Raw genomic sequence first — 25,041 nt, 5'->3', positions numbered from 1 at the left:
GGTCCCTTACAACTCTAAAGTTATATGATCTCCTGGCAAATGCTGCTCTTTACCCTGGCTTGAGGTATGTATATATTGGGACCTACCTTATTTTGGTGATTTTAATTGTTTTTAATTGTTTTTAATATTATGCTTTTGTAACTCACCCTTTGGGTGAAGGGCAGGTAATTAATAATAACAATAATAATAATTCATAACATATAGTTTAAAGTAGGAGAATTTGTTCTGATTCCCCCCTTTTTTTGCAGTGTGCCACTTCTATGGACTATGAACACAACAAGCACACTTCATTGTGATTTAGGTTTGTTCTGTATTGAGAATCCTGAGTTTTGAATATAGAATCTGTGTATTAATGACAGGTATGTCCATCTACAGAATTTCAGCATCAGACCAGCTGGGCTATTGACAGCTATGAACAACACGTTTTTAAATGAGGGGTTTTTAAAACACCATTTGTATTTTCAGCAGCATCTGTTACTAATCTCACTATCTGTAGTTGCACTGCTTGGCAAGGAGCCAACTTCTCCCTGTGGAGATACTTCTGGAAGCTAGTTTTAGGATTTGCATATGCGTTTTTTAAAATAATATGATAATAGGAATTGATCAGAGGTTGCTTATAATGCTCTATAGTCTATATATCACAATTCAACAGACTTGTATAGGATTATTGGAAGCCACAATACTGTAATTGGGGAGGCAGGAGGAAAGGGGCTCCCTCAACCCTTACGTTCTTCTTCTTCTACTCTAGGGTAGACCATGCTGGCTTGGGATTATGAGAGTGGTAGTCCACAACATCCAAGAGGCATCACATAGGTTACCTTTCTTATAAACTTATTACATCTGACCAGTTTTCAAGCTACCAATGCTCTATTAGGGTTAGTGCAATAGAAAACAGTAAAAGGGAAGTTAGGTATGCAGTAAAAATTCTCAAGCTACATTTTTGTAATATGTGCTGTGATGAATATAACATTAATCTGCTTTGAATCCAATTAGGCAACTTGAACCAGAGTTCTTACTGCTTGCCACTTGAAACTGGCACAACACTCCTACATATGAAAAATCAGATTCTGCAGTGGTGGGGAGGGAAAACATGTCTGGGTGCAGCTTCATGGTATTATTCTCAACATATTATACATATTTCTACTACTGTTTCGAAAAATAATATTTTGGGTCCCAAAGGTAAGTTTCAAGGGTCATAATTAAAACAGCTGCATTGACAGATTTTAAGAAAACTGGAATTAGTGGCAAACCTGGAATCCCTGCATGTACAACTATGTTACAAAATGCTTTAACTTGTAGAGGAGTCTGGATTCTAGCAGTAATCTCGCATTATCTTAATTAGTTAGAAAAGCTCCCAAATGCTTTATATATATATAACTCTCCACTCTTATTTCCTGACTTTAAAGTACAACTTACAGTACTTTGCCATTTTAATATTTGATATGAAGAAATCAGAAATGAATTCTAAATAACTGAAATGAGTTTCAGAAACAATCACGGCTTTCTAAAAGGTGATTCTGCAGGCAACAGCCACTAGTTGGTATACATAAGCTCTAATATCAGAGGGTGCTTTTGTCATGTGATCATTTCCACTTCACATACAAATATAGAACATGACCATAAAAAGTAACATAACATTCACCCTGCTAAGTAATTTATTGTAGTTGATGTAGGATTGGCATGCCAGCTGGAACGATCTTCTCCGCTCTTGCTATTTTTGCATATACAGAAAGAAAAGTGCTTCAAGAAGGAATAAAATGTAAACTTAACTGCTGAAAGCAAATCTAAACTGCACTGGAGGGACACTTGGTTGTGATTTGCTAGGTACAGATACTGAAGAAATCCTTAAAATTTGTGACCCAATGAAATAAGGGAAAAAATCCCAGATACCATATTTTTTGCGTGCCCTTTTGTGTTGATCACAGTATAATGAAGTTTCAGCAACACCCTTTCCATTTGTTCCTGAGTTCACTTGCTTCTTAAAGCAGAGGATAGACAACCCCCCACCAGTATTTCCTCTTTTAAAATAAGACATCCCTGTGTCCACTCGGCAAATCCCCTCAGTCTCTACAATGCTGTTTCTGAATATCTGCAAAGCTACTATGCTGTGATCACAGCTAGCCAGCTCATTCACAGCTTTACATTACTAAAGCAAACCGTCTAGACAGCAGAATGACACAATTACTCGCTTTTCTGCAGCACTGAGATGCTGTCACCTTCATTCGCTTTTCTCTGCTCTGTGAGTTCTAGTAAAGTAGTGGTTGGCTTTCCTGTTTGGATTTCACACTGACTGCATAGTTTTAGGTTATAAGCAGAGGCAAACACAGATGACATTGCAAACAAAGTTATAGGGGAGCTTCTTCTCTCTTCTGGACCATTCTGGGCACATCAGGTTATTGTAATATACAGGGGTTTTTTTCCCCAGCCAAAACTCGCTGGAACTCAGAGCTGGGACCTCTCAGGTGGGCGCCATTGCCATAAAAAGAGAACAAGGGAGGTGTTCATGGTGAGTTCCAGCACCTCTTTTTCTAGACAAATAGCAATGGTAATACTGTAGGAAGCTAGGGTTACCATATGAACGCTACAGTTGACAACTATACTGATATATTTGTATAAGACCCCAAACAACCTTTGCTCTATGTCCTTGAGTTCAGGATATGCCAAAGCAAACACATTTTGGTTATTTATGGCAAATTTTCTTTTTTCCTTTTCAATTATTCCATTACTGTCCTGACTTTCCTCCTAAAGGAGCCCAGGGGTGGTTTGCCTATTTTGTGTTAATTACAAACAGGTCACATGTCCATGACACCTGCACAGCACTCATAAATGATTGGTGTGAACGATCAGAAGTGACTTCATTGGCTCAGAAAGTTTGGAAAGGTCAACAAGGCATTTATTCAGTGCCATCCAACTTAAAAAAGCCACCTCTCCCACATTTCTCTTACCTCCTGAGGTTCTTGATACTGCGAGGTCAACAGTAGATATGCTCTCTGTGCTTGGAAAGCTGCGCGGATCATTTCTGCCTGGAAAAAAGGGCGACAAACCGAGTTACGAGTATTTAAAATATGTAAACACTAAACACTTTCACTTGTGATTTTTTTTTTTAGGACATTAATGGCCTCAAAACTAAAGCTATCCAAATCCACATTGATTTGTTAATTTCGGTTATCTAAATCCATATTATGGTATTATTATTATTATTTATTATTATTTTACTCTAATTTCACATTGCTCATTTTTATAAATTTATTTGCAGCTCTTCACATAGTCAGTCTTACAGCAGCATGTAAGGCAGGCTAGTATGAGCCTCACAATGGATGGAGGTGCAGATTTTGGGAGTACTGGGTGACTCCAATGAGTAAGCCCATCTGAAATAGCAGAACTATGTTTCAGAGAATGATGGCTTCTTCCATGCCATCTGTACCATCCCATTTCTTGGCTTCCTGGGTCATTCTGTATTCGCAATTAAAGAAACATGGAGTAATAATTGACAGAATGTGGAAAAGGGAAAGACTATATTTGGAGACTATATTTTGCCCTCTGCTGTGGCACATGCCGGTATATGTGGTGATGCATTTACACTGCAGATTCCACCTGACAACCCCGTAGGCTTGAGCAGCAATCACAGTGGGTTATTCTATAATGCAGGCTCATCTGATGCCACTCAAGCGACAGAAAACAAGGTGTGTAAATAAGGACACTGCCATTATTTCCCATTCAGTCTCAAAGGACAAGGTTTCTTGTTCTATCCTATTTTGTACCTGGGACGTGGGTGGCGCTGTGGGTTAAACCACAGAGCCTAGGACTTGCCGATCAGAAGGTTGGCGGTTCAAATCCCCACGATGGGGTGAGCTCCGTTGCTCGGTCCCTGCTCCTGCCAAACTAGCAGTTTGAAAGCACGTCAAAGTGCAAGTAGATAAATAGGTACCGCTCCGGCGGGAAGGTAAACGGCGTTTCTGTGCGCTGCTCTGGTTCACCAGAAGCGGCTTTGTCATGCTGGCCACATGACCCGGAAGCTGTACGCCGGCTCCCTCGGCCAATAAAGCGAGATGAGCGCTGCAGCCCCAGAGTCGGCCATGACTGGACCTAATGGTCAGGGGTCCCTTTACCTTTACCTATTTTGTACCTGGAGCAGGAATTATTTGCTTTTAACAGTGGTTCATGGAGACTATCACAGGAGACTGTAAAACATAGAAATTTAAAAACCATTCCCTTAGAACAGATAGGGGGAACCTTTGGGCCTCCAGGAGTCACTGGACAAAAACTCCCATCAACCCTGGCCATTGGCCATGGACAAAAACTCCCATCATGCTTGCTAGAACTAGTAGTCATTGTAGTTCCACAACATCTGCCTTAGAATATTCAATGCGGTCCATTGAAGCTTCACTTGAACAACATCAAGCCCCAAGAATTAGCAATTTTTCTTCTCAATCGCAACATTTTGCTTCATATTATGTTCTTTTGTGGGCTTTCAAAAGACCTTCTGCATCATTATTTCCCCCCTCATTGTATACGGCCCTACAATGGAAACTGCACTCTCTAACGGTTACTTTCAAACACCAGAAAATGCTCCTCACAAAAGTGCAGATACAAAGTCCTTTCTCTTCTGGGATAATGACATCATGCCCTGACTCAACTGTTAGCAATGCCTTTGGATGTAGCCAGATCAACATGGGCACACGTGTGAGCAGACGGCTTTGCTGATGGATCACGAAGTTGCCAAATAATGGCAGCAACAGTGAAGCACGATCAATTGTGACAATGTTCTCCGACATATTAGCAGCTTAGTTACTAATTTAGAACTGTGGATTTTTATTGATTTTACTCTTTATAAAAACAATAAAGAATTGCATTGATCTTGCTATTTATAGAATTGTTTATGAAAACAGCAGTCACTGTAAATCATCAAAACCAGCCGCGATTATGCCTAAGAACTGGCCTTACAATGGAGGTAAGCAGACCACCATTTAAACTGTGTGGATAGCTCAGTCAGTTAGAGTGTGGTGCTGGTAATGCCAAGGTTGTAGGTTCAATCCCCGTATAGGACAGCTGCGTATTCCTGCATTGGAAGGGGTTGGACTAGATGATCCTCAGAATCCCTTCCAACTCTACAATTCTATGATCGAAGGGACATTCAATGAAGCTGAATGTTGGAAGATTTAGAACAGGCAAAAGAAAGGACTTATTCACACATTGCATAGTGGAATTTGTTCCCGCAGCAGTGATGGCCACCAACTTGGATGGTTCATTAGGCAAATTCATTGAGGATAAATAAGGCTTTCAGTGGCTTTGAACTCTGATGGCTCTGCATCCACAGATGGAGCCAGTATGCTTCTGAATACTCGTGTTCTTCTTATGCTCATGGCACAGCAGCAGACATTTCTTATAGATATTTGTCTTTCTTAACAAAAACATATACACAGCATTCTTGCAAAAGCCTCCAAAAATTAGTTCACATGTAGCCCTTGCTTACTTCTATTTGTGCTGATACTCTAGCATTAATGCAGTGAAGAAATCTAAATGTGTTCCTTGACAACGCATAATTTAAGGATTTCTTGCGAGTTTCACACATATTACTATCCTAGTCACTCAGGTATGCGAGGGTTTTCTAGGCAACAGGTGTCTTCTGAAACCAAATACAACCTTCTTTCCAACTCTCTCTGTGTGAACAAGGCAGCAGCTGCAATCATAATGTACAGGACACATGGTCTATAAGATGTGTAGAAGAAAAACATTCATTGTCCGACTTGTTAAAGCACAGATGTTGGAGCAGCACCAAATCTTGTAGCCTTTATTTCACAATGCAGATTACGACAGTAAACTCTCAGAAAAAGTTAACTAAGTCAAATGCACACAGTATGATACTTGGAAACTATCTATTATAAGTATCTGTTAATTATAATTATATTTATTATAATTAATAAACATTTTATCATTAGTATTCATTTTATTTTGTTTAAATGAATTATTATTTCCCCCTTAATAACAAACATTAGCAAACATGCACAGATATAAAGATAAAGGGACCCCTGACCATTAGGTCCAGTCGTGGCCGACTCTGGGGTTGCGGCGCTCATCTCACTTTATTGGCCAAGGGAGCCAGCATACAGCTTCTGGGTCATGTGGCCAGCATGACTAACGCCGTTTACCTTCCCGCTGGAGCAGTACCTATTTATCTACTTGCACTTTGACGTGCTTTCGAACTGCTAGGTTGGCAGGAGCAGGGGCCAAGCAACGGGAGCTCACCCCGTCGTGGGGATTCAAACCACCGACCTTCTGATCGGCAAGTCCTAGGCTCAGTGGTTTAACCCATAGCGCCACCCGCGTCCGATATGCACAGATATACTTTTATATTAATACTCATCAACAGAGAACGGATTCTAGTCCCTATTCAACAACAAAGCTTACTGAGTTACCTTGGACTTATCAACTTTTCTAAACCACCTCACAGGGTTGTTGCTAGGATAAAAGGGTTGAAGAAATGTTAAACTGCCCTATGTTCATTGGAGGAAGGGTGAGAGATAAAAAAATGTTAACAACAATAATACGTAGTAACTGAGGTACTCTCTTGTAATGAATACAACAGTAAATCTATATATATTCCTAAGGATTGTCACCCATGCTGAACTAAAGTGTTCAATTACTTTGCCAATGAATTGTAAATGATGAAGCTACATTCCAGAGGCATAATTCAACTAAAATTATTCACTTTTAGGTGTCACTGTTTTCAATTAGAGTGTTAAGTATGTGTCACTGAAATCCCTGAAAGTTAAAAGTGTTTTATGTTGATATGCTCACACCCCAATTGTTTCTAATAGCCTAAATGAGCCATTCATTGTTTGCCTTTCTCTATTAACTTTCTTACCCTAGACGGTTCAAATCTGGATATCATAAACTTATTTCTATTTTACAGAATGTCAACTATGCCTATACAATAATGAGGATACTAAAACGAACGTAAGAAAAACTGCATTCTCCAGCGGCTAGATTTGTATTGAAATTATAACAATAGCAAGCTATTCATTATAGTTCAACCTTAAATCTGCAGCAGTTCTCACAATTTCCTGAGGGAAGCTTTATATTGCAAGTGGAGTCACACTATCTCTGGAAACACAGATATACTGTTTCTGAATAAAGTTCCCTCCCAGTCAACATGTCAACATGAGATGTGCTGTAACCACATAATAGATGCAACTATAAATTTAATAAATAATAACAATAACAGCCTAATAATCTGAAAAAAGATATACTTGTTTTCAGTCATCATGGAGAAAGACTTTTCATCATATATAAATAGTACCTGTGTAGGGTTGATAATGGATCACACCCTACCTGTGAGATGTGTAAATCCATTCTTTGTACTGGGGGTGGGGAGAGAAACATTGTAGGTCCTTGAATGTCAGTGTGGTATGGAGAGAAACCTCACTTTTTCTGCTGCTTTTTTCCTCCACAAGCCCTAAGCCCCAGGATGCTGTTTCCATCTTGGCTGTAAATCCTGAAAGACCTGCTCCCTGCTCTATAGGCCTTTTCCTGCCTGGCCTGGGAGGGTGGGACCCTGACTGACTCCAACTACAAAAGCTGAGGCTGTGAAGAGGCCAGAGATCATCTTGGCTGTGAGTTCTGGAAAACCAGCTCTTGCTCACACAAGCCGGAAAGGCGTAGGGGGTGTCTTGTTCAGCTGCTCAGCTGAGGCCTCCTCTTGTCTCATTTGAGCAGCCTCAACAAGCCTCTGGCTGGTGAGGAGACCCCCCTCCCAACTCAAATATATCCTCTCTGGGGTGGGTCTTCTGAGGGATGTACATTCTGGCCCCTTTTTTCTGGAAAAAGCACTGGTTATTTCTAAATTTACAACTATGCATTTACATTAGTGTAAACAAATTCTGTATGTTTTAATTCCTTTTTTGGCAATGTGTCAGTGGCTAACCAACAAAGGTCAGCGATCAAACTTTAGAATCTTTCTGGGATGCTAGGTTGTTTTTATTTCTTTTAACTGAGGATGATTCCCACCCCCCATGCAAGAGCACTAACAAATAGCATTCCCCACCTGTAGCCTGAATGGCTGCAGCACAGTCTGCCATCTCTGGCTCCTACCACCTCATTATTCCGCCTGTGTAGATCTAATGTGCTTACATTACCAGTGTGTTGAGGGACTGCCTGCTTTGTAGTAACTTTTTCTCCAATGTAACCTTTACAGAAGCGTGGGAGAAAGTAAGATCCATCACAGATGCTGGCATCAGAATGCTTGCTGGGGGAGTTGAAATGGAAAAGATCTCTATTTCAAGTTTCATATCAGTTAACTGTTTATTTCTTAACTTAAGCAGTATTTTATAATCATCTTTTAATCCTGCCTTTCCTTCAAGGAGCTCACAGCGGCACACATGCTTCTCTCCCTCCCTAATTTATCCCCTCCTCTCGTGTAAAGCAGGCTAGGCTGAGAAACGCTGGCTTGCTTTATGGCGAAGTGGGAATTTGAACCCGGGTCTTCCTGATGAAAAGCACAAACAGAAGTCTACGCTTTGTACAATAAACATGTAAATTATTATTGTTCCCGCTAATAGCAAATTCGGGTAGCTGAGTGTTGACAAGATTGGAGCCAAACAGGGCCACCAAAAAACAACCAAGAGGGAACAGCTGTTCTGGTGATCCTTGAAGTAGGCACAAATACGAACCTCCATAGGAGACAAAACCCACAAAAAAAGAACAGCCAGATGAGGAAGGACTCAGCATGCTCTGTGACCTTGAAGGAACACAGAATGTTGAGGATCAGTTGCTGATGAAAGGCAAGGAACGACCTGCTTAAGTCCCTTGCAACTTATAGGTTCCTGGGTTGCTGGATATAACTGGATTGCTGAACAGCAGCACTCCTGTTGGGTGAGGAAATATTGCAACCTTTCATTTCTCTGAAATCCACTTGGGGCCCCAGTGCATGAACTGTTGGCATCCGTAGCTGTCTCAAGAAACAATGGGGGTGGCTCATTAAGCTATGCAGCTGAGGCAAGGAAAGAGCATGATGTGTCCCTGAGCAGAGGTTCTACCCCTTCCCTGACACCTCTAACACCTCAGTGCTATATACCGTATTTTTCGCTCTATAAGACGCACCGGACCATAAGGCGCACCTAGTTTTTGGAGGAGGAAAACAAGAAAAAAAATATTCTGAATCTCAGAAGCCAGAACAACAAGAGGGATTGCTGTACAGTGAAAGCAGCAATCCCTCTTGCTCTTTTGGCTTCTGGGATAGCTGCGCAGCCTGCATTCGCTCCATAAGACGCACACACATTTCCCCTTACTTTTTAGGAGGGAAAAAGTGAGTCTTATAGAGCAAAAAATACGGTATATATTCTATATATATAGAATTCTCAAGTATTGTGGTTTTCAGTTTGGTAACATGATGCAACTGCTTTCTTCTAATGGGAAAGCACTGCTGTTTCAACAACTGACTCATAAAACGCCCATTTCAAAGCAGTTCCCCTTAAAGGGCAGAGGGTCTCAAGAACCAACCAGCCAGTGTCCGTAGTATACTTTGTGACCCATGACAAATCTCTCTATCTTTCTGCCAGTCAAGCATCACCATGCTTACTTTAAGGTAGTTTTGTTAATATTGTGATTAAAATAATAACAATTAAGGTTTCATTATTTCCCTGCTGCACCTACATTTAAACCAACCCAAAAAAAAGAAAAGAAAAAAGATTCCAAACACCAGGAAGAAAATACCCCTCCTTGAAGAAGAAGAAGAGTTTGGATTTGATATCCCGCCTTTCACTCCCTTTAAGAAGTCTCAAAGCGGCTAACAATCTCCTTTCCCTTCCTCCCCCACAACAAACACTCTGTGAGGTAAGTGGGGCTGAGAGACTTCAGAGAAGTGTGACTGGCCCAAGGTCACCCAGCAGCTGCAGGCGGAGGAGCAGAGATGCGAACCCAGATTACCAGACTACCACTCTTAACCACTACACCACACTGGCCTGCCATTTCTTCATCCTTTTCATTTTTTAAAATTTTGTTTTCTTTAGTTTTGTGTCCTTGCTATAGACAGTGAGCATCTACTGGGGGGAAAACCAAAACAAATTCAAGTGGGACTTGGATTTGCCTTGTAGTTTATAACCGTCTATGTAACAAGGCTACTTCCCCATTCATCACACAGAGATGGGAAATGTCATGAAGCATATACAATCCACTGGGCAGAAGTGATTAACTTTGACTGACTGAATTGTGCCCTTTACTTATAGATAAAGCAAGGCATCAGTAACATTACCCCATATTCTGGAAATAAGACAGAGTGGCAATAAACAAAAATATAAGTCTTTATGGGAGCGCAGGCTTTACTGTAGTGACTTAAATCAAGAGGACTATTTATCATTTCAGATGTGCCTCAATTACCATATTTTTCGTCCCATAGGACGCTCCGTTCCATAGGACGCACCTAGTTTTTTTTGGGGGGGGATAAAGGAAAACATTTTTTCCTTTATTTCCCCCCCCCCCCAAAACCAGGTCGGGGAAACCGAACCAGGTCGAGGAACAGCGGGATGGCGGCGCTGCGCCTCCCTGCTGTCCCCCGAGCTTGTGGGGCTGGCCGATGTCTGCCCGGCGCGCGGGGCACTCTGCTTCAGCGTGCCCTGCCCGCCAGGCAGCAGGCTGCTACCCGCAGTGTGGGGAGCCCTGCGGGGAACTCCCCACGCTGCGGATGTCTGCCCGGCGCGAGGGGCGCTCTGCTTCAGGGCGCTCCTCGCGCCGGGCGGCAGGCTGCTATCCGCAGCGTGGGGAGCCCTGCGGGGAACTCCTGCAGGGCTCCCCACACTGCGGATGTCTGCCCGGCGTGAGGGGCGCTCCCACAGGGCTGCCTAGGCTGCGGATGTGTTCCCGAAGCGCGGGGCGCTCTGCTTTCAGCGCGCCCGGCGCTCCGGGAACCAGGCTGCTATCCGCAGCCTAGGCAGCCCTGCGGGAGTTCTTCCGGAAGCCTGGAGAGCGAGAGGAGTCGGTGCGCACCGACCCCTCTCGCTCTCCAAGCTTCAGCGAAAGCCTGCATTCGCCCCATAGGACGCACCCAGATTTCCCCTTCATTTTTGGAGGGGGAAAAGTGCGTCCTATAGGGCGAAAAATACGGTATGTTATTGACAAACAAATTTGATCCATTATGTTTGAGATTCTCATTTCTGTTCTCCCAAAAAAAATAATGATAAAGAATCAACCCACTTAGTGAGCACAGGGCATCCAATTTCCTCACCAAACTTGCCTATGATTTAAGACAAGTAAGTTTGTATCTGTTTGTATCTGTGTGTGTGTGTGTGTGTGTGTACCGTGTTTCTCTTCTCTTACAACAGAACAAGAATGTCGAGGATGCTAAATGAGCTACAGCACACCATTTTCAGTAAGCTCAGCAGGGTTTGCCAAAGTGGTACCGTTCTGATGTTTGCTGCAAATCGGAGTCTAACAATATCTGGAGGTCATCACATCAGCTGCTTCTGCACTACATATTTAAGAGATTCTAGAAAAATGCATATCCTTCTCTCATGCTATACTTATTTCAAATTCAGCACACCTCAGTACTCTCATGATCTATGGGAATGCCCACAATCAAGGAGATGCTTATATTTTACGTAAACCTCTTAGAGGGGTGTGTGTGTGTCTATACATACATTTAGTGGTATATAAATAAAGTTATTAATGTTTTAGCATTCCCTTTATGTCTGACATTTGGGTGTGAGACTGAATATTTAAGCAGCAAAAACAGTAGCAGAAGGAGGAGAGGTATCAATGAGCAAGCCAGATGAGAGGTCACAGAAAGAAAAAGAAGTGCTCATATTTTCAGGCTAGGGGTTTCATCCTTTGGAAACCAGAGTCTTCAGACTGGGGGTGGGGTGGAGCTTACGAGAGGGGGATCTAAGGAACAAATTCATAAGGCCTCAGTTCACCTGCAACCACTAAATTGGACCAGACAACAATCGGGTTGTTCACAGATTGCCGGACGTTCCGATTCAAGGGTAAAGGGTGTGTTTTCCAGGGGAAAGCTGTGGGACAAACACAAAACACCTCAGATCTGTGCCTAGAAAGAACGATACAAGCAGAAAACTGCTTGGACTCAGACAAAGTGAGGAAGAGCCCATAGCTGCTAATCACGGTGCTATCCATGGTGCTGAAGCTACTGGTTTCCTTCGACCCCATGAGTTTCTGATATGCAAGGGTCAGAGCAGCATGGCTTACTGAACTGAACAATGAACAGGAGTGCAGCTCCAACTTATTCAACCCTAACCTCTAACTTTGTGATATGCATTGTTCAGCCAAGTTCTCTATTTTTGTCATTTTCTATAATAATACATTCCTAAAAGGTAAAGGTAAAGGTACCCCTGACCGTTAGGTCCAGTCGCGGACGACTCTGGGGTTGCATGCTCATCTCGCTCTATGGGCCAAGGGAGCCGGAGTTTGTCCGCAGACAGCTTCCGGGTCATGTGGCCAGCATGGCTAAGCCGCTTCTGGCGAACCAGAGCAGCACAGGGAAACACCATTTACCTTCCCACCGGAGCAGTACCTATTTATCTACTTGCACTTTGACGTGCTTTCAAACTGCTAGATGGGCAGGAGCTGAGACTGAGCAATGGGAGCTCATCCCATCGCGGGGATTTGAACGGCCGACCTTCTGATCGGCAAGCCCTAAGCTCTGTGGTTTAGACCACAGCGCCACCCATGTCCCTTACATTCTTACCTATGGTTTATTCCTACATTGTGAACTTTTATTCATGTGTTTTTATATTACAGTATTTTTTTTAAACAAACAAATGTGGAATATACTTCTGACTTAGCAAAACAATGATCCCAAGTTACTTTTTTAAAAAGAGGATCTTAAGTCCAAACAACCTTTTGGTTCTAAATGTATGTTCAATGATAAGAAGAATAAGGGTTGTATCGAACTACGGAAGACTAGACTCATTTAAATTAATGTGCCTAAGTTAGTTATGCTTCAGTGGATCTGCCAGCATTGGCTATAGCCCTATGTTTCTGACAGCTATTAGCAGTGTGAGAGAAATAGTAAGATTTCGGGCTCAGCCATTGCCATAGGAATAAATGTATAAACAATAAACGCTACAATTTGATTATGGAGCCAGACCTGTATTTATTTTTATTTTTTTGAGAAAATCACAGTTGCCGTATACAATCAGATGGTAAAAAGAGAAATACTTACATGTGTCTTCACATCCCCATCAAGGATCTTGCTATTTCTTAGAAACTCAGCTACACTCCCCTTTATGATCCTATCAAAGGCTTCGACATACGGTGCTACATCTGCAGGAGAACAGAAGTTCACTAGATCTGGCTGAGAAGGTTCATACATTTTGAATGCTTTTATATCTAAGATTAAAATCCAACATGACTGGAAGATGTTTCATAGAAGCATTTCTACATCAGAAACCGAAACAGCAGCATGTGATTTGAGTGCTGGCCTGTGGCATTTATTTATTTAGTCATTCATTTTCTCAAATTTATGTATGTATTAACTTTATTTCCTGCCCTTCCTCCCAAAGGAGCTTAGGGTGGAGAACAGAAAGCAATAAAAAAAAGGCATTTAAAAACAATTCCAATACAGATGCAGACTAGGAAAGATCAACTACTTAGGCCTTTTGCCCCTGAACTGTTTCTATGTCAGCTGATCATTATAAGAGCTACTATTTAAGAACCAGACCTGAGTTTGCTTTATTCCTCTCCCCCCCCCCCATGGCCCCTTTCCATTGTGTGTCATTTTTTAGATAGTAAGTCTGTAGGCAGGGCCTGTCTTGTTTTAACTGACTGTATGTAAGCCACTATGGGAGTCTCTTTGGCTGTGAAGAGCAGGGTACAAATGTGCTAAACAAACAAACAAACATAATGTGCAGGAAATTAGACAGGTGTCTTTCTGGGCTTTTCTCATAATGGAGTCTTAGATTAATAACCATGAGTACTGTCTTGAGTGAACTGTATTTGAATGCTAATGTGTGTGATCCTGTGTAAAACAGAAAGCATTTTGAGAGGGTAAAATGTTTATTTGTTTGTTTGTTTAAATTTATATTCCACCCTATATCTGCAGGTCTTAGGGCGGTTCACAGAATAAAATCAGAATATAAAACCACAAAATACACAATCAAAACAACAACAACCCAACAACCCCCAACACATTTTAAAAGGAAATAGGATGCCTATTATTAGTAGTAGTAGTAGTATTTTCATCTGAAGATCACAGTGTGGCTTACAATATAAAAACACAAATGACAATAACCAATGACTTCCCATTCTTTTCACTTGCAGACTCTCAGTGTTACCTGTGAATAGGCTGTCTGTTTTGTATCATTCTTTTCTCTCTCCCACCTTTAAGCTTAAAGAATTTCTGGGCTTCCATCCATCTGACAAATGCATGTTCTCGCATAGCCTTTCCTTGCATCCTCCTCCTCTATAGTTATTTCATGTTGAACAAAACAATTTCCATTTTGTGTGTGTTTTGTTTCTTTCTTTTAAAGCAAGTGCCAGGCTTCATTGTGAGTTCAAATGGTAGCTACCAACTCTGCTTCCCACTTTCAGGATTAACTTCTTGATTTATGACAGCATGTTTGAGATTCTAATAAACCAGTCTGCGGTTCTGTAATTAAATCCAGTTTTAACTCAAGTAAGAGAGGGAAGATGCTGTATTTCATCAAATCCTTGGGAAACAGAATGAGGTAAACCAAAGAGGATAATTCGGTGGTTGGAGCTGTATGCCAGTTTGTGAAAAATGACCACACATATAGGAGGCAAGGTCACTGAAAACAAGGATACTGAGCAGTTCCAAAAATGTCATAAACATTTCTCCTTCTTGACCTTCTTTCTCGCTGCTGATCGCATTCTCTTTTCCCCTCTTTGCTTTCTCCTCTTTCTTAACAGATTCTGCCACTTTTTCTTCTCCTCTTCGTTCTTTTGCTTCTTTGACATTTTTCTGTCATTAATTCCTACTTCTGCTTTAGCACAGTTGGGTGTCTTTGGCACAAGTCCAGCATGCTGGATGCCTGAATGCACTACATGTAATAAGCTTAGGCTCAATATCTTGAGAAAGGGGGTAACCGGGTGGTTTTATTAATTATCAGTTACAGCAAGTTTTCCACTGAAGGTTCTTTAGCTAGTCAGGCTCCACCCCCTCACCCCCTTTCCCCAGGGTTATCTCTAAGCTCCCATCCCAATGCTTCTTGTGAGGAAATGTCTCTAAATTACTACAGTCACTATACTGTGTAGACTGATTTTTTTTCTCTTCTGTTTTTCCTTTTACTTGCTGAGCAGAACTCCTTTTCCTCTTTGACTTTTCATGCCTCTTCTTGTTGTCATTCTGTTCTTCTCTGGTTCCAGTTTCGCTATCATCTCAGTCATCTCCTTATTTTTTGTTATAATTTCATTTCCATCTCCTCTTCCTTTCTCAGGTAGAGTGACTGAAGAAGAAATGTACTTTTGTACGGCTAAATTATTATTATTGTTGAATTTACATACTTGGAGGTCTCAGGGTGGTTCACAGAAGAAAATCAAAATATAAAACCAAAAGAACTAAGGTAGAATTTTAATACATTTTGGGGAAAGATTGATAAGCCAGATCCTTGACATTTGGAGATGCCTGGTAGAATATGAAGTTACCCAAACCTCCACAAGTTTGTGGCACTGGTGGGTTAAAAACAACACAGTTCCAGGGGAGAATCCTCTACCCACCAAATTCTGGCTTCATAAGAGGGATTTGCCTCAGGATGGGAACAGGGAAGGAAAAGGTTAAATTCCACCACTCCATGCCTGGTGTGATTCTAGTAATGATCAACCCCTCCAGCTATGTGCATGTAATGATGCCAGTGCATTATTTAAAGGCTGTGTGTTAAATAAACATATGATAATAGATCTAGTTTGGTTCTGAGACGTAGGAGTGCTGGATTGCAGCAGTGAGACTGTGACTTGTGCAATTTAAGGGGAGCTGCATGAGTAACAGTCAGAGCAGGAGGTCTGTTAGGAAATGCTAAAAGCTCTCAGGCCTGGCTCTAAGCCCAGGGTTACTTCCAGGTTATTTCTTGCGTCTCCCCTTTAAGAAGCGAACAAAGACATTTTGATACATTCATCTGTGCATTAACAAACTGTTATGATAAGGCAAATGAATGAATGCTGTGAAAATTGCACTAAAATATGGCTTACAGCATCATATTAATGCATGTGGAAGATAGTTATAGTAACTTTTGAAACAATGTATTGCTGTGGTAAGTCAGAATAAGCAAAACAAATAAAAGTAAATAATAATGAGGCTTACATGTCTATACAACATTAAATACATACAGAACACACTGTACAGAACAAATCTCAGGAAGTTAGAAAAAAGAACCAGTATCTCTTCTGCTAATTTCTGTCTGATTCAGCAGTTATTCATTATAAAAAAACAACAATCGAAACAGTAACACTGAAAGATCAATAGACACTTGAAACACTGGGTTGTATTGAATGGTGTACCTCATGCTGACAGAAGACTCTTCGATCTAGTGAAGACTTCTGTCAATGGACTGGGGAGGCCAGTTTTCCCAATTCCCTCTCCCGTCCTACAGTCCCCATGGTGATCCAATGGGTTCCCCTCTGGAGCAGATTTTGGAGCTGCCTGGAGACCACTGGAGGAGAGGGTACCATCAAAAATTGCCTGCCTTTCTATTCCACTGATGGATGTCTCTGCTAACTCAAAGAGCCTTCCGTTAGTACAAGGGACACTGCTAAATGCAATCCATCGACAACACATTTAATAGAAAAATCTTTTCCGTGGTCCATTAAAGTAAAATTATAATGAAAGCTGACATCGGCCATTTTCTGTCTGAGCCCACAAAATATTCCTTATTGCTAATTTAAGAGCTGGGTGGGGGCGGCTGGGAATCATCCAGCTTCTTTTAGAACAAATGCTACCAGCACATGGCATTTAGTAGTTCAGTTCCTAACATTCGAAATTATGAATACGGCTTCTTGAAAGACGGAACCATACCTCCATTGACGCCATTGACAGTTCCACATTCCATCCCAGCAAGCCTGTGTGACTCTGATAGCAGAGATTCAAGCCTAACCACAGCATTCTCCAACCTCTCAATCAAAGCCATTTCTGCCATCCTGGAAAAGCTAAACAAAGACACAAATAATATTAGCTGTTTCATTTCAGAGAACTGTATCTCCTTCATACAGTTAACAGGTACTATGATCAAGGCTTCTGTGTGTTTTTTATATCATGTTACAAATATATTTGGCTGTTGTTGCTTTTTTTAAAAAAGGATTTCCAACAGTTAACATTTGATTTCTCTTATATAACATAGAAACAATTCAAATATCCTGCCTTGACCAAGTACTATAACCTCTGTAACTTATTTCACAAGTTTCACACATTTCACATTTTTAATGTAAGGTGGTGAACACTTTAGCCTACTAAGTGAAGCATCCCACCTAGACATGTAAGTCTCTAAGCATTGTCAAATATGCAATACTAGAACTCTTACTTTTTTAAAAAAAAAATACAAAATAAGACAATCATACTGAGATGTCATCATAGCACTAAGTAGATTGTTCCATCAGTCCAGTGCAAGCAGTTCTGCTTACCTAACATTCCCCCCTCTCCTCCCTCCTCCAGAGCAGGTTTGGGGAGTGGGGGGGGGAGTCCCATTGCAATAGTAGGAATCCTTGTACAGGCTTCTACTAGTGCAATGGGTTAGTTGGATACAGCCCTTAAGTCTTTTCAGCTGAAGAAGTGGCACAGCAAGAATTAAGCCCTAAGGCTGCCACCCTAAACACATTAACAGGGAAATGCTATTGTGAGAGTATATGTGGGGAGAACCCATAGCAGAGCAACCGCCACGTCCAAAACCTGGCCAAGTAACTGCAGTCAGGGAGGAAGGTAGTTGCTTCTTCTTTTCTTCTTTCCACCCCTCCACCCATTGACTGCAATGGGAGGAAATGAGTTATGCCATTTCCAGGGCTGATGTAGTTTCAAGGGTTGTTTGGGTAGGGGGAAGGAAGTGCCTTAGCATCCTCTGGTTCCATGGACTCCCACAACGTGCACACACCCCAAATGCCACATTTTAGGATCTGCCACTGGCAGAACACCTTCACCAGGATATTTATGCCCAGAGTGTTTTCCATGAGTGTACCAAGGACCCCCCAGTGGAATACATGCCATCACAACAGAGGGTCTTCCGCTCAGAAAATGGAGCAGCACTTCTGCCCCTGACCTGGCTGCATGTTAGAGATGGTTACTCTTCCATCTCTGTTTAGGAAGGATGCTCCCATATTTTTTTCTCCTTTTTGTTCATGGTGCTGGATTAATCTTTAAACCAGAAATGGGAGAGTTGAGGCACTGTGGCCCATAGTGCATAGTTATCTTAGGAATCAAATTAAATTCAAATCAATTGTATTTTTAAAAACCCTTTTCCAACTCTCTTATTTTCAAGAGTGCATAATTTTTCTACAGTACTGACTCGCTGAAACAGTGCTTCTAAGGGATGCTCCATCAGCAACGATAGCAGGGAAACAGGAAGTCCAGCTCTGTTAAAGGTGACCAACCCTGTCATCGCTGTTTTAGCGTGACAGGAGTTGTTTTAATTTTCTTGCTAGTCCCATTAGTCTTTGTGAATGAACAGCCACTAAATGGAAATCTCCATCCACCCGTGCATGCATGAGTGCGCCCACACACTGCAAACCACGTGGTTTGCCGCAGGTGATAGGCACTTCTGTTTTTGAACAGCAATTCCTTGTAAATGCATTCATATGGAAGTGCTTGCTTTTTTACACTTAGGAATAATAACTTCTCATACTGTAGCAACCAGATTGTCAGTCTCTGTTAGAATGATTGACTTCAAGTTACCAAGGCAACTTTGCTAGTCCATGCACCTGATGTATAACGCTGCTTTTTATTTTCTCTTTGCAACCAACGAAGTGTAACATTTTAAGTATCTTCTCCACCAATGGCCATGCAGAGTTTAGAGTACCCTTTCCCTCCCATGCATTAAGCTCAGACCTTTTCTTGTAATTAAGCATTCTGAAGGGCTTGTAATCCATTTAATTACATGCCACTAGTCCAATTACTGGAAGCAAGCAAATTGCCCTGCTGAACTCTAATAATGGGAACATATACATGTATATGTTATACCACGGATACTAAACTTAAGTGACCAGATCAAAGAAGAAGGACTGGTAAATCTAATATCCATTTGAAAATTGAATTGAAGACAATTAAGAATTTTAAAAAAGATTTTGAATAGTATTCCAGCAATGATTCATTATTATAATTATTTGTCATCATATATGGGAAAACGGGCTAATGATCTTTTGTCTAAAAACATCAGCATAACACCTGTTCCAACTTAAAACTGCTTCTTACAAGCATTGAGACACCTCTCTTATATATACACAATTTGCCACCAAATAATGATATTTATCTTCTACATATACATCTTACATTACTTCTAGGACTACCACAATTACTTGTCCCTAGTCCTGTAGATTTCACAGTTCATTCCATATTGCTGGACAATCCAACAAGTTATTCCAGAATCCCAGAACAACTAGTGTAAAGAGGCAGCATACCTTTCATGGTAACTGCATCTTTCTCCTTGAAGAGAAACAGACTAAAATATCCTGTTCAAATCCAGCAACCTCCACACTCACTACTATTTGCAAGTAAAGTGGGGTGGCTACATTTTGCTCAGCATGAAGTAAACAATAGCAACAAATCAGGTTGGGGGGAAAGTAGTCAGATCTCAATTAAATTGTGTGTCAATAGAAGAGGCACTCAAAATAATTACCTCAGTATAACTAATTGTATACATAAGGAAATAAATGATAAGCAAGTTGCCAATGGCCTTGAACTGAGTCAGCTGTACATCCAGAAAGAGAACCAGAGCATCCTATATTCCAGGAGCCTATTGCAAAAGAATGAAGAATAGTCCAAAGAGCAGCAAAGGAAGCCATAGTGGGCACTTGCAGACTGCCAGTATTTTCAGGTGGGATTCAATCACCAAGACTACATAACACTGGTCCTTAAAGACCTATACTGGCTCCCAGTATGTTTCCGAGCACAATTCCAAGTGTTGGTGCTGACCTTTAAAGCCCTAAACGGCCTCGGTCCTGTATACCTGAAGGAGCATCTCCACCCTCATTTTTCTGCTCGGACACTGAGGTCCAGCGCCGAGGGCCTTCTGGCGGTTACCTCACTGCGAGACGTGAGGTTACAGGGAACCAGGCAGAGGGCCTTCTCAGTAGTAGCGCCCGCCCTGTGGAATGCCCTCCCATCAGATGTCAAGGAAATAAACAACTATCTGACTTTTAGAAGATATCTGAAGGCAGCCCTGTTTAGGGAAGTTTTTAGTATTTGTAGTTTTATTCTGTTTTTAGTGTTCTGCTGGGAGCCCAGCCAGATTGTCGGGATATAAATTATAAATAATAATGGGTGGGATATAAATAATAAATTATTATTATTATTATTATTATTATTATTATTATTATTATTATTATTAAATTTTAGTTGATTGGGAGGTTTTGCATAACCCATTTCCCTCAGACTTTTTGAGAAGAGGAATGCGATGGGTGAAATGCCTTGGAAATTGTAAGATAACACTTGCTTTGACCTATGGTCATCTAACCTTCCCACGAACGAACTACAGCAAATGCTCACTAAGCAGATTGTCTGGAAGCAACCTGTGTTTGTCAATTCTCCCATCATGTCAAGGCTTCCCCACTTCAGCTTCTTATCCATTCCAAACTAATGATGCCTTTGCACCAATCTATGGTGCATCCAGACCCAGAATACTGTGCGCAGTTCTGGTCATTGCACTTCAGAAAGGCTGTTGCAGATGGAGAAGGTGAAGAAAAAGGCAGCCAGAGTGATGCAACTCCCCTATGAGCTAAGGTTACAAACCTTGAGACTTTGTAGTTTAGGAAAGGAAAGATGAGAAAGGGGGAACACGACAGAGGTACGGAAAATTATGCACCGTATGTAAAAACAGACCATTTCCCTCCCTCTCCCTCATTATACTAGAACACAGGGTCAGTCAATGAAGGTAACTGCTGGGGGATTCTGGACAGCTAAAAGGAAGCGATTCCTCACTCAGTGCACAGGTGAGCTGTGGAAGTTGCTACCACAAGATGTAGTGATGGGAAAGCCTGGAAAGCTTTAAAAGGGAATTAAGACAAAATCACAGAGGCCGAGGCTGTCAATGGCTACTAGTCATGATGGCAATGGTCAAGAGTCAAGGGCATGTGCCTCAGTTGCTGGGGATCATGACAGAAGTACTATTGAGCTCAGGACCTCCTTGAGGGCTTCTCACCTGGCTGGCCACTGTGAGAACAGGATTAGACATGCTGTAAGCCGCCCAAAGTGGCCAAGGAAACTCAACCAGATGGGCAGGGTATAAATAATAAAATTATTATTATTATGTCTTTGGTCTGATGCAGTTGTCCTATTATTATGTTCTTATATTAACTAATCCGCTCCTATCATTCACAATTATTTTCCAAATGGCACAACACCTTCAGTACCTAATAATCAGGGCTTTGAATCTTCCGTTATGCTCTATTACAAAAGCTTGATTTGAACCAGCAAACAACTAAGACTACTTCAATTGGCTATATATAATATACGGTATATGGAATGGTGTTGTCCCTTAGGTATATCCTTTCACTGCTGCTAGAACCACGGTCCACGCTAGACACCCAAGGCCAGTAATGCATTAGACTTAGTGCAGTAGTGAATAATGCACAGCCCCTTTTCATTTTTATTTAATTAAGAGAACATCTTTTATTCATGTGCCAGCATTGACAACACATCCTTTAGAGAAGCACTCAAGGAAGGAGTGAATGAACCACAAGTCTTCTGATGACCATTCTATAGACATTGGAACTAACTTTATTTTGTTTACTTCTATAGGGAAAAGACTTACATACATTTCAAAAGTATTTACTACCCTAGTCTATTAAATCTTTACTTTAAAGTTCTGAAGCAAATATTTAAAAGTACAATTTAATTTAGTTTCCCTTTATTGATTAAAAAACGTGTTTGCAAGCAAAGTCCATGTGGTTATATGTGATATTAAGCAGTATTATAAGGAGCTGAATTAATCCAGTGTTCTCCACAATGTGCATGATTGGCTTTATATTAGGGAGAAAAAAATGGATGCAGGTACAATAAACAAATTCTTGTAATTTAATAGAAAAATGAATCACATCACCTAGCACTCCTGCTATTTCTTGTGGTGACTTAAACAAAGCTTTATTTATAACTGTGTTTTGTTTTTCCTCTAACAAAGGCTTTCCTGTAATATACTGTCATGTTAATAGAAGTCACTACAGAAATCCTTTCTCCAAAACTGAATCTAATTTGCTAACAAATGAACCTGACTCATTATCCTATTCCTGCAAACAATCCCTGCAGCTCATAAAATTACATTTAAAAAATTATCTATATTTGCACTCTTGGGATTATTCTGGACCCTCCACAGAAAATCATATATATTTTCCTTAAAACACCCAGCTGTAAACCTTCCCCAAATCATCACCCACACTGTGGCTAGGCTTGGGGGGGGGGGGGTCAGCCATCCAGTGATTAAAAGAGGTTTTCTTTCAGCAGGGGAGAAGTGAAGGATGACACCTTGCAGGGAATCTGCCACGCCCACAAGTGCCCCATTGCCACCCTGTGCCCTAGATGATTCACAGCTTATTGAGAGTCCAGTGTTGTTCCCTAAACAGAATTAGGCGAAGTGAACCATTACGAGCATCCCTTAACAGAAACCTAAGCACTGCAAACAGCCAGGTGGTTGCCTTAAAAGGCGTGAAATAAGACACGCAGGCAGGCACGCATCAGTCACAGACCTAGCAATTCCGCTGCCAGGTTGCCACCCTGCACCAACCCCGGGTGTCCAAAAGGCGAAGCCCAACGACTCAAAGGCCAACAGAAGCCCACGCGTTTTCTCTCCCCGCTGCTGTGGGTGGCTACAGAATCAAAATCACAGCAGCGCGCAAGAAACAAGGCACGTCCCTAAGGCCAGAGCTGCAGAACCAGCGCAGGTCAAAGCCCACGATGGGGGAAACAATCCTCCTCCCCCGCCCCCCCCCCTCCGGGAGGCAAGCCAGGTGCCCATTGCCAACACAGTTAAGAGCTGTGGCGTTTTGCCCTGAATAAAGAGCCGGCCGCTAGTCACACCCACACCTAGATGCGATCCTGGAGGGGGGCGCAAAACCTCCAGGTTGGTTCCTTAGAGTCGACCGGGCCCCTCGAAGCTGCAGGCCACGGCTCCCCCTGGGCGGGGGGAGGAGGGAAACGAGGGAGAGAGACAGTGACCCAGATTAGCCCTTACACACACACACACACACACACACACGAGAGCGCGCGCCAAATCAATCCCCCTCAGTAGCTCGCTCCTGATTCCCGCCCCCTCTGGCCTCCCACGCCCAAGCAGAGGGGCTGCGGCGAGAGCCACCAGGCAAGGCCGCTCTCTGCGGGAGCCTCTCTCACGCCCAGCCAGCCCCTTCCCCGCATCTCCTGCATGCTCCCTCCCCCCCCCAAACCCCGGCTCCCCTCCCCTCTGCCCTGCCCATCCCTTGCCTGCGACGGAGAGGGGGGCAACCCGCCTCCCCACAGACGGCTGGCTCGCTTCGCCCCTCCCCGCCCCTTGCCAGCTGCTCTGGAATTACCTGTTCGGATGAGCCGAGGAGCCTCTCGTTCTCCTCTCTCTTTGTGCGCGGAGGAAAATCCGTGGCGGCTCACTCGCGCTCCTGCCGGCCCCCCTGCGCGCTCTTTCTTCCTGCCTTCCCCTTCTCCTCCTCCTCCTCTCCTCCTCCTCCTCCTCGATGTGAGCTGGTGTCACTCACAAAAGCCGCGCAGGAGGGGGAGGGCGGGAAAGACAGAGAGAGAGAGAGATGCAGCCCCGGCAGGCGGTTTCCGGGCGCGCCAAATATAGGCAAGTCCGAAAGAAAAGGGCGAAAGAGAGAGAGAGAGAGAGAGAGAGAGAGAGAGACGCTGGCGAAGAAGGAGAAAGAAAGCGAAAGGGGTGGGAGGTGGGGAAGAGAGAAAGGTGCCTCTCAGCAATATCAGCTCTCCGCTCACGCAGCCCCGATGTGTGTGAAAGGAATGGGGACGGGGAGGGGGGGAGGCGGTTGTCACGTAGCGCTTAGGAACAGGCGCCGGTGGGGAAACCGAGGCTGGGGAGGGGCCGGTTGCGAGGAGAGGGGAGGCGCGATTCTCAGGGGAAAGGGGGCCAAGGCAAAGTTTGCCCACGCGCCTATGGCTCCCCGTCGAATCTGGAACCCCCGTTCCTTAGTTTTATGGTACCCCTGTCCCTCAGGATCAAACACGTATCTCGCCAATGCAATGGGTGCATCACAAGGGCATGTTTCCATCGCCGACGATTCTGCAACTATAGACGGCCCTGATGCTCGGTGGGGTGTTTTGTTACCAGATTCGGGGTATCCTTTAGAATTAAAAGCTATCATTGCATAATTACTAGGAAGCCTAAGCTGGGGCGGAGTCAGTGGCACACACACACTGCCGTTTTGCCTCGCCTTTTGTGCCCGCGCTCCCCTGTTACTTTGGCTGAACTCCCATATGCTCAGCCCTGCCAGTAGATATATTTTTCTGTTAGACGCAAGGATTTCACATTTTGAGGAAAGTGAAGAGAAGGAACAGGGATAATGCAGGAGAAGCAGCGCGCGAGGCTGCAATCCTACACCTGCTTACTTGGGAGTAAGTCCAGTTGAGCACAGTGGGGCTTCTGAGTAGACATGCTTGGCTGTCAGTTTATTAACATTACACTAGAAAAAGAAGCTGCCAATCAATACAGTACTTTCCATCCTTTTAAGTACAGTATCTTAAACAATTTAAGATCAATGCACATGGACAGGTTTGGGGGAACGTAAGACCTTATGCAGGGACGCCGGTGGCGCTGTGGGTTAAACCACAGAGCCTAGGACTTGCCGATCAGCTCGGTCCCTGCTCCTGCCCACCTAGCAGTTCAAAAGTATGTCAAACTGCAAGTAGATAAATAGGTACCACTCTGGCGGGAAGGTAAACGGCGT

The 25,041-nt window shown here is 42.8% G+C and overlaps 1 protein-coding gene across 2 annotated transcripts in view; it reads right to left on the bottom strand.

Annotated features, from left to right (window-relative positions):
• CAP2 (cyclase associated actin cytoskeleton regulatory protein 2) overlaps positions 1 to 23,895 on the bottom strand; it is a 41,282-nt gene extending 17,387 nt beyond the window's left edge. The window contains exons 1-4 of one of the 2 annotated variants that reach the window (XM_053396850.1): positions 23,662 to 23,895; positions 16,976 to 17,106; positions 13,172 to 13,272; positions 2,946 to 3,023 (exon numbers count right to left, since the gene is read on the bottom strand). In XM_053396850.1, coding sequence (XP_053252825.1) covers positions 2,946 to 3,023; positions 13,172 to 13,272; positions 16,976 to 17,096 — 300 coding nt within the window. In that variant the 5' untranslated portion in view covers positions 17,097 to 17,106; positions 23,662 to 23,895. Of the gene's footprint in view, positions 1 to 2,945; positions 3,024 to 13,171; positions 13,273 to 16,975; positions 17,107 to 23,661 lie in introns of those variants that run through there. The other variant, XM_053396851.1, reaches the window with a different exon arrangement.
• Between the last annotated feature and the right edge of the window lie 1,146 nt (positions 23,896 to 25,041).

This window comes from Podarcis raffonei, chromosome 7 (assembly GCF_027172205.1).
Source record: "Podarcis raffonei isolate rPodRaf1 chromosome 7, rPodRaf1.pri, whole genome shotgun sequence".
Classification (NCBI taxonomy): Eukaryota; Metazoa; Chordata; class Lepidosauria; order Squamata; family Lacertidae; genus Podarcis; species Podarcis raffonei.
This window is presented reverse-complemented; position numbering and strand designations above follow the sequence as displayed.